Source organism: Vigna radiata, chromosome 7, assembly GCF_000741045.1.
Source record: "Vigna radiata var. radiata cultivar VC1973A chromosome 7, Vradiata_ver6, whole genome shotgun sequence".
In the NCBI taxonomy this organism is placed as follows: domain Eukaryota; kingdom Viridiplantae; phylum Streptophyta; class Magnoliopsida; order Fabales; family Fabaceae; genus Vigna; species Vigna radiata.
Window position 1 is genome coordinate 53,959,475 of NC_028357.1, and position 10,264 is coordinate 53,969,738.

The 10,264-nt window shown below is 26.1% G+C and overlaps 2 protein-coding genes across 2 annotated transcripts in view; both read right to left on the reverse strand.

Annotated features, from left to right (window-relative positions):
* The window catches only part of LOC106765539 (11-beta-hydroxysteroid dehydrogenase-like 4A), a 6,230-nt gene extending 5,441 nt beyond the window's left edge, over positions 1-789 (reverse strand). The window contains exons 1-3 of the mRNA XM_022784321.1: positions 542-789; positions 240-432; positions 38-129 (exon numbers count right to left, since the gene is read on the reverse strand). Coding sequence (XP_022640042.1) covers positions 38-129; positions 240-432; positions 542-724 — 468 coding nt within the window. The 5' untranslated portion in view covers positions 725-789. The remainder of the gene's footprint in view (positions 1-37; positions 130-239; positions 433-541) is intronic.
* A 4,417-nt stretch (positions 790-5,206) lies between these two features.
* On the reverse strand, positions 5,207-6,013 carry LOC106767940. The gene has a single exon (XM_014652908.2). The coding sequence runs from the start codon at positions 5,978-5,980 to the stop codon at positions 5,369-5,371; it is 612 nt and encodes a 203-aa protein (XP_014508394.1). The 5' UTR covers positions 5,981-6,013; the 3' UTR covers positions 5,207-5,368.
* Between the last annotated feature and the right edge of the window lie 4,251 nt (positions 6,014-10,264).

The following is a 10,264-nucleotide window of genomic DNA, read 5'->3' on the forward strand; positions in this document are numbered from 1 at the left end:
AGCTTATTCAATGAATCATCCTAACAAATAATCTTACCATAACTGCAGTGTATTCAGAAACATCACGCATATTCTCCACAGTTACAGGCTTTTTACCACCGATTCCTGCATTATTTACCAGATGATCCACTGCACAAAAACACCAAATCTACAAATTTTAGCTATAAACAAAAAAATAGAAATGAAACATCAAACGAAAAATTACACTATAATGTGAGTAGCTTCTTCTACTGACATACGTCTTCCGAAGTAGTTGAATGTTTCTTCAACAAAGCGTTTGCAGTCTTGGACCTTGGATACATCAGCAGCAATGGTGGTAACATCAGGAGAACCCAGAGATCTTGCTTTATCACTCACTGCCACGAGATTCTCATTTCTTATGTCAACCAGGGAAAGCTTTGCTCCTCGCCTTGCGTATTCATAAGCTATTTGCTTTGAAAATCACCAAAAGTAAAACTCAGATTTACTAGAGCAAAAATTCTGCATCAAAAAACATCTCCAGGTACAAGATGCTCTAACAAGAATAGAAAAAAGAACAGACCTCGCCAATTCCTGAGGCTGCTCCGGTGATTAATACAACTTTGTTTGCTACGTTTTCTTTGCGCAGCGATTTTCTTACATGCATGAGCAGCTTGAAGATGAGCGAAGGTAGCATTAAAATGGTGAGGAGAAGTAGTGAAAGAGGAGGCAATGCAATGTTGAGAAGCTTGCTAATTGCATCCATGGCTTCTGTGAAATTGAAATTCTGACGAGATCGAAACCGAATCAGAACTTTCCAGTAATAGGTAAATATCTATCTGACATTATATATTACTATATTTTGATAACAGCCAAAAAACATTTATAGATGGGTAGTTGGTATTTAGTGAGAAACCTTTTATGATACAACCACACAGATAGTATGATTTATGTCAATTTGTTTAAAAAATAATGAATTTATGTTTGAAATGTATTTTTGAGAGAAGATATATATAAAATATTACATATTACTTTAAACTCTAACAAGATTATAAGTTCTTTTATTTGCATATTATTTATTTCACTCATTAATTATTGAATATAAAAATTTCAAATCACCTTGAATTTTTGTTATAATATGTTTTATTACTCGTCAAGTAGTAGTAATGGTAAAATGCTCAAAAACTGTTAAACTAAAAAAAATGTTGTATATTTGAATTTACTTTTAAGATTTACTTACCTTTTACATTATGTTTTGATGAATGTGAATTGGTATGTTTTTTGTGTTTTATGTATCTAACATCTAAATTTAATTCAAATAAGATCTGAATATATAATAATTGTTATTGTGATCATGTGTAAATGTATATATCAACATATGCATAAATCATAGTTAAAAATCTTAAGTTTACTATTTAAACAATAATAACCAATGAAAACATTTAAGTGTTTACTTTTCTTTATAATAATAAAAAAATAATAAAATTATTAAATCGTTATTATTATAATCATAAATTTAAATATAAATAATTTTATTATAAATTTTTAAATTAAAATTCTTAAGATTAAAATATGAAGTTAAAAATTATTAAATTTAAAAATTCACTTAAAGAAATTTATAAAATAGTTATTTTAATTTAAAATAATTTTCATTTAAAGAATAAAATTAAAAATTGATTAATTTTCTTTATATATTATATAGATGATAATAATAATAATAGTAATAATAATAATAAAAGCATAATTAAGATTTTAGTTTTCATTATTAAAATCTCTTTTTTCCTTTTTTAATAGTATAATTTATTTTAAGGGTGACACTATTAGGCTTATAGGGAGAGTTTGTCAGTCACTTATTAATTTAAGACCGGAGTAATTTTTGCAGTTTGTCATTAAAATAAAGAAACATAACGTTATTTTGTTTTTTTATAGTTTAAAGGATTAATATTTTTTTTTGTGTATGTTTCAAGAATGCAAATACACATAATGTTATTATTTAAATCACAAACAATTATTAGTTAAATTTTGATTGTGTGTTATAATTAAATAATTTTTAAATAAGGTTATATATATATATATATATAAATATGTGTGTGTGTGTTAGATATTATAATTAAATAATTATAATATATATAGATATATAACAAGTAATTGGTTAAGTCGTTGTCTAAGCTAGCCAAGAGGATAAGTACAGTTTGACAATAATAGGCAAGTCTGTAGTTGGCCTGTTCTATGATTGTTGTCAAATCTCATCAATATAAAATTTAAATTAGCTGAGAAGAAAGTGATGCATTCATTTTAATTACACATTTTAAGTATAGTAAGCGTATCAATAAAAAACAAATAAAAATAACAAATATTTATATAAAAGTTATATTTAGATCCAAAATATATAATATATAAATAAATAACACATATAAGCGAATTTTGTTAGAAGTTTACATAGACTAACGATAAAAGAATTTATAACATATAACGGAAGGCAAATTTTATTTTAAAAATTAATTTTATAACATTAAGTTGAATTAAAATTCTATTTCTCTAAACACTTTAAACATTTGAGTTAATTACGCATAGGGAAAATTGTAGTTATAAATTGAAATCATACTTGGGCGGCTGCACCTACAACAGACACGTGGAATATAACTGATTGAATAAAAAAATGTTTTTTTACTCACCTAACTTTTTATATTAATTTGATACTATTTTTTATTTTTAAGAGAAATACAAAATTTTATATTTTTATAATGATTTTATTCTTATATTCTATATTAAATTAATGTAAAAGTACAAGATAATACTTTATTTGGATTGAATAATACGTTAAAGAAAATGGTTTACAGTTATTTAATTCAATTAATGCATTTATTCGCCCCTAACTAATACTACCAATATTACGACCAACTACTTTCATAATTAATCAACCAGTGCCAATTTCACATCACAATTATCCCAACCTATCATTACCTGACTTTTTGAATATTTATAAGAGGGAAAGAGCAAAGGGTGAATGGGTCATTTTAAACTTAATATTTTGTTTTTCTTATTGTGAAATTGGTGTTATGTATTAAAAATGTAGTTGCTATTTTATTAATGAATATTTTATATATTTTTATTAACAAGACTCAAATTCAAAATTTTATTTACATGTGAAAAAAAAAGGTAGGTGTACCATGTATTCGTTGAAGGGAAAATGCTGCGTCTTGCAAAAGGTTACCACCGTATTTTGGAACATTTCGGGTGACCCACTTTAAGGTTACAAAAGTTTAAGTTCTAAGAATTTGGGACCAAAATTAAACAAGATTAGAGATGTTCCAGATATAAGCTTGCAGGCTTTATGTATTTTATAAAATTACCACGTGTGAATGTTTACATGCAAGTACTGGGAAGTACATACTTTGCTTATCAATGAAGTATTTTAAGTTGGATGATTGTCCAGATCCAAATCACATGCATACAACATTATCAAATGTTTTCTTATAAAGAACAAAGAAGACCAATATAAATTGTTAATGGCAAGATATATTAGGAGAGGTTTTAGTTTATTTTCAACGGTTTTATAAAATGTGTATTAAGATTTATATTTTATTTAGTTGTTGATATTTTAAAACAAAAAAAATTATATCTTTTATTTTTATACGAAGACTCTTCATTTTAAATTTTATGTCATGTCAACGTATAGATATTTTAACATTATAAAATATAGATTTTCAACTTATCATCTTCTAATGGAGATGTCTTATGTTTACTCTTCCATTTTTTTTTTCAACACAACAGGTTTGTAAGCAAAGACATTGAAATATGGTCAAGGCATGATTAATAAATAATATATAAAATTTTATTTATAATCTTGTAACCGACCTCTACTTAAATGAATCAAGATTAGTTACTCAACTTATCTGATTACATTGTTAGTTTTTAAGTATGTGAAATTCTTTTTAATCAGATTATATATTAAGGGGGTCAAAGTTAATATAAAAAAATAGGAGAAGTAGGATATAAAATTTGTATATAATAAATAAAATTGTAGGTAACATATTATCCATAGATTACATAGTAAAAAAACATATGTAAAATAGGCGTAAGTAAATTTACATGCATAAAAAATTTCATAGGTAATATTATATATAAAGTTATCCATAGATAATAGAATTTATAGAAAATTACATACAGAATGGTCTATATATAAGTTACACATGAATTAATTCAAAGATAATGTTGAATAAATACATACTTATAACCAATTTACGGAATAATCCATATACAAATTTGTGTGTAATGTATTTTTCAAATCAAAAGATGTATTTTTGTTTAATTTATATATATATATATATATATATATACATATATATATATATATATATATATATATATATATATGTATGTATGTATGTATTTTTTTTTATATATTTCTTGTTAGTTGCAAAGCAATTTAAATTAAAGGAAATAAAGTTTTACCAACACATTATTGACACTAAAATTTGATATCAAGACTTCACTTAATTCAAATTCAAGTTATAAAAACATAAAATCTAAGTTAAAATAACAACATAAAACAAACAACTCTCATTATCCTGTGAGAGGATATAATCCAAATCAAGTTCTTAGAAAACATAATCTAAAAGTGTTAACATAATCTAGAAGTGCAAAATTATAAATGTTTATGATTAATAATATTATAAATTAATCATTCAAAGAGTAAGAAGAAGACGAAAAAAAAAAGAAAATAAAGAAGAAAAAGACTCATCCACGTTGCCAAAATTTTATTGAAAATAATTATCAACGAATTGAAAATAAATAATTTCCAATGAATTTAAGTCATGGATAATTATCTACATATTTTGATTGTGGATAATCAATAAAAAAAAAATCGATCCACCAATAAAAAATTTGTTGGTGAATATTTTTTCAATGAACTTTATACTATATAAAGTTTAAATTATTATTAGATTTTTACTATTATTAATGAATTTTATTAGTTACTGATTAATGATTTTTTTTTTTACAATGTGTACAATATCAAAGGAATCACTTTAAATTATTATCACGATACATATTTCACTTTTTATTATTTTCTTTATTTACCAACCTAATGAATTTTGAAAACGTTATTTGTAGGTGAATTTCCATTTAAAGTTACATTGATTCTCATTGCTAGCTATTCGTGTATAAATATACGCCAAAAGATAGAAATTGTCACTTAGTAAAAAAATTGAAACAAATTTTCGATACTTTTTTTTTACCTCTTTTATCATTTATAACTTATTTATTTACATAAGAAATCTGTCCATCCGGAATGAAGATTAGAGTTAAATGCTGTAACACATAATTTATAATATTCTCAATTAAATTTTGAGGAAAATAATCTAGTTGAGAATAAGATTTTCTTGTACTATACAACAACACCATATACTTAATAACTACCACCATAATTCAGAAGGCTAAGTTCAAGCCTTCTCTGCCTATTGACTCTCGCAATAAAATCATCAGCCCTTTTGTTCAGTTCATCGGAACATGAAGGAATCAAACGTTGTTCATCTCCAGCATCTATGTTGTCGTCTTCCTTGAATGTTTCAGTGCCTTTCTCAACCCTCCCTTTGCACTTTAAGTCGATGTCCAAATTTTCCCCGACAACATGTTTCTCCAAAGTTTTACCTCGGTTGACCTCAACAGTTGCAACAAGAGGTTTCGGGGTTTGACTGCTCCGAATGTACTCATCATAGTATACAACAGGAGTTGAAGAAGGATCCGAGGAAAGGATTCTCGAGTTTACCACGAGGAAGAAAATTATAAGGTTGCCTATGATGAACAGGAGCTTTGAGCTGAACAAAACTGGTACTAAACTTGAGATGTGGACGAAGAAAAAGAGCCGGAGAAGAGAAGAAAGATATGGCATGCAGAAGGTGACAAAACAGAAGACACTGCAAGTTAAGGCACTCACAAAATATACGTACAAATTGTTCAGGAACCTGTGTCTCTTGTACCTTTTCATGGCTTGAATTTTCTTCACCTGTGTAGGATCCATTAGCCTCAAGTTTTGGGTTTAGGTAGAATTTACTTCACTGAACTAAGAGCATTCGAAACTCCACGTTATATAGACTGAGGAAAGGGATTGCTTTGTAAAAATATTCACATGCTACTTTCTTTCTTTATTTCTTCTTTTCATTATTTGATAAGGAATATTTTGGCTGCTTTTCAAAAGCCTTATGGGACATGGCGTGCCGTTTGTTGCCCCTCTTTTCGTTTCAAATTTTAATAATTTGATCTCGGTCTGCTAATGCTTTTCCTATGCATTATTTTCATTTTGTTGATCATCACATTGCTTTTTCTTCTATTGGAAAGCTTGTAGCTAATAGCGATACTTTTTGTTTGTTGAATATATTGTTCCACCTGTTCTCAGACCATTATTGAATCATTTATTAATCTTTAGACTCACACTCAAGATATATATATCTGAGTGTTGAAAGTTTCACGTCCACTAGAGATAAGGCCAATTATTTATAATATATAAGTGGGGTGCAAACCTCACCTTACAAGTCGATTTTGTTGGGTTGAATTAGACTTAAAAACCACTTTTTAATATGGTATCAGAGTTATGGTTAGAGTCTATCCTAGCGAGATCTATGTGACATTTAGTTTCACCTGTTATCAGATCATCTATTAATTCTACTTTCACGCTCAATATGTCTATACCTCGACGTGAAGAAGTACAAATCTCATCTTATAAATCAGTTTTGTAGAATTAAATTAGTCTTAAAACTCATTTTCTAATAGGTTCTTTTCTCATATCTTACAATTAAATGTAAATGTAGACTCTTATATAAGATGTGTCATGAAGATACAGTTTTTAAAGTGTTAATTTTGAGTTTTTATTTTTTCTGAACTCAATTTCTTTATTACAAAATCGTTCGACGTTTTAATTCAAGAATTATCGGTGTTTCATAAGTTTCAACTTTCGTATTTCTTTTGCTTCTAAACTTAGATTTATACCCTTAAAGACTAATTACAGCTCACTAATTTGTAATCACTCTTTAAATATACGAATGAGAGTTTATAGCTAACAGACAACTATTGGAAACAGACAAGTTTAAAATAAAGCTAGCTAGTTGCTTAAACTATGCACAGTGTCCCCTTTTTTCCTTTATTTTTTCTTCTTCTCCTCCCTCGACTTTCTTCATATTAAAGTTATTATGCCGTGAAGATGAACATTGGAATGCATTTAACACTATTATAAAATAAATGTTGGTTAATAATATTTAGAGATAACAACGAATCATATACATGTAATATTTGTCACTACTTGATTTGTAATATATATATATATATATATATATATATATATATATATATATATATATATATATATATAATTTAAAAAATGCGTTTTTGTACCTATCGATAAACCTTTGCGTAAACTTGAGAATGATGAGTTCTTGAACACTGTAAAGAAATTCAGGAAAACTTGTAAGGTCTCTCATTTCTTATATTAAAGAAATCAACAAATGTAGTAAATTAATATGTTTCTGAAAAAGATATTAAATGACGCTTATATCACACTATGCTATAAAGGTGTAAGTTATTCATAAATCAGTTAGACATATAATGAGTATTTAAAATAAATAATGAAATTTATATGCACTAATCAAGATTATGAAGGAATGGTCGGCCCAATTTAACACATTTATTTAATATTTCTTAATATACGTTTAAGAATTAATAGTTTTAGAAAAAAAAAATAGTAATATAAATCATTAGACTTCTGTCTATTTTGAAAATCCTATATTATCTATTTACATATGTATATTGTGACATTCGGGCACTGACGAGGGCGGGGAGTGATCCCCGGTGCAAGAAGCATGGTGCAGGGGCACGGATAAGGAACGGCTCCTGGCAGACTTCGAGTGGAAGGGGCACATGGACGAATCGAACATACACCGGAATGAGAGAGATCTAGAGACTGTATAGGTATGGGACTATACAGTTGAAGGATAGCTTAAAGGAATTGATTTGGCTACTCATATCAACAAATGCATTTGTTTTTCGGTAGCCTAACTCATAAGAACTTGCGGGAAGTTTTCTTGGGAAGTATGTGAGTGAGGACAAAACACACTGGAAAGCCTAATGTGTGGGGGCAGTCAGCAGTCCTTGTAAGTTGCCGGGACGTTACATATATAGCCAATAAAAGTTATAATAATTATATATATATATATATATATATATATATATATATATATATATATATTAGACCTTAAATTTATGCAATTCTAATCAATATCGGCAATTACTTTTATATGTCATATAAATTCCATCAATTTTAATAACTAAAATTATAAATCAATATTAATTTTTTCAAACATCACTATTTACTCATTTCAAAATAATCATACTCCCTTATATTTAAGCTCATGTCAATTTTATAAATTATCATAAAAAAAAACTATAAAATTTTACTCTCTTATCTAAATTATATTTAAAAGTCAATTAATACGAGTATTCAATAAAAACATCTAAATGATAATTCATTATACAAAATGCAAAAACATTCAAATTTCTCTTACTCAACCATAATGGGTGCGCATATAGAAACAAAAAATTTAGTGATATGACTTTAATATACAGGTCATCTTTCTCATGATTCTATAAAATTGAAAACAATTCTCCTTCGAGTATTCAAATATAATAAAATTTTAGTATGTGATAAAATAAATTAAAGATTATTTTTTCAATTAAATTCAATATTAATGACAAAATCTCAATAAAAATAAAAAAAAAATAATTTATAGAGCTAGAAATTCTCTATTTAAAAGCTGTTTGATAAAATATATTTTTTATTTTATGAAATTAAGAACTTAACTAACATTCATAATCACTGTGAAATTAAAGTTGATTAATTTACCATGCCATCTGTAAGATGTCTTACAGCACATTCCCATTAAGAAAAGAATATGATTTTGACTGCTATAATTTGGCAGCAGAATCTCCTCTACAAAGTCTTCTTATAATCTTTCCCTTTTCTTTTTCATTTTCCTTTCTGTGCTCTTACTGCTATACATTTCGGTTAAAGAAACCCTTTAGCCTTTTTCTTTTACATTTCTTCTACCAGAAGCCTCGTTATTCACTAAAATTGATCGATTCAGATGATTAGATTTCACTTTTAACAATCAAACAAAAGAAAAATACTAATTGAATTAATTATACTTTTAATTGAGCTCACATTTTTAATACATTTCATCATGTTTAAAAGGGATTAGTACTTGAATTAGTTTAATAATATTAAGAAAATAAACTTTAAATTTAACTTATTTTTATAAAGCCAATTTAATAAAAGTCTTTATACATCACGTTTTAATTATGTTTTTAACCAATATGATTTTCTAAAAAGTCATAAGAATTTAATTTATACGTGTTCTTTGCAAAAGTTTAATTTTTTTTTTTAAAAAAAAGCATTTTATTAATTATAATATGTAACTAATTTGTTATTTTGTTGAATATATATGTTGGATTCTGAGCATGCACGAAGGAAGAAAAGAATATATTATGAGCAAGTGTTGGAGTATTTGCTTGATGGCTTAGTCATCTTGTTAGCTTTATTAGTCAGTGAGCATTCTTTTATGGTGATCTGCTGTGATGGGACCCTTCCCTTCAAGAAAGGAAAACCATGGATATCATCACCACATAAGAAAACATCATTCTCATGTAATATATTATATATACTCTTAAATGTGTTTTTGTTTTTTTCACTTAAATTCGAATATAAAATCAAATTTTGTTATTAAAATTTTAAAATGAATAAATATAATATTATTAATTTAACAATATTAAGTTTTGTTTTTACTTCTTAAACGATGATTTAATATTAAAATGAAACTATACTGAGACGTCATACGTGAAAATAATTTAATGTAGTTTAATTAAAAAATTATATTATTTATGTTTTAAAGTTTAAATATCAAAATTTAAAACATAAACCTATAATAATTTTATTTTAAATATTATAAATATATTTGATTATATTATGTAATAATTAACATAATACTTATGAATATGTGTAGTTTGAGACATGCAACTATGGCACGGTTCTCACTCATTTGATGATGCATGGCTGAGATAACACAATCTCGGTATATGATATATATAGACAATGATATTTTTACAATATTTTTTTATAACGGGACACGTGTCATTATTTTATTGGTCTATTTAAATTTATATTTAAAAAATATTTAAAATGGATCCATAACAGCTCTCATGTGTTGTAAAAAAATTATTAAAAAAGTGTTGTTAAAAGAAATTTTTTTTTTTATATATA

Bases quoted from the DNA above. Each gene is read 5' to 3' on its own strand.
- LOC106767940 (XM_014652908.2), bottom strand. From the start codon at position 5,980: ATGGATCCTACACAGGTGAAGAAAATTCAAGCCATGAAAAGGTACAAG.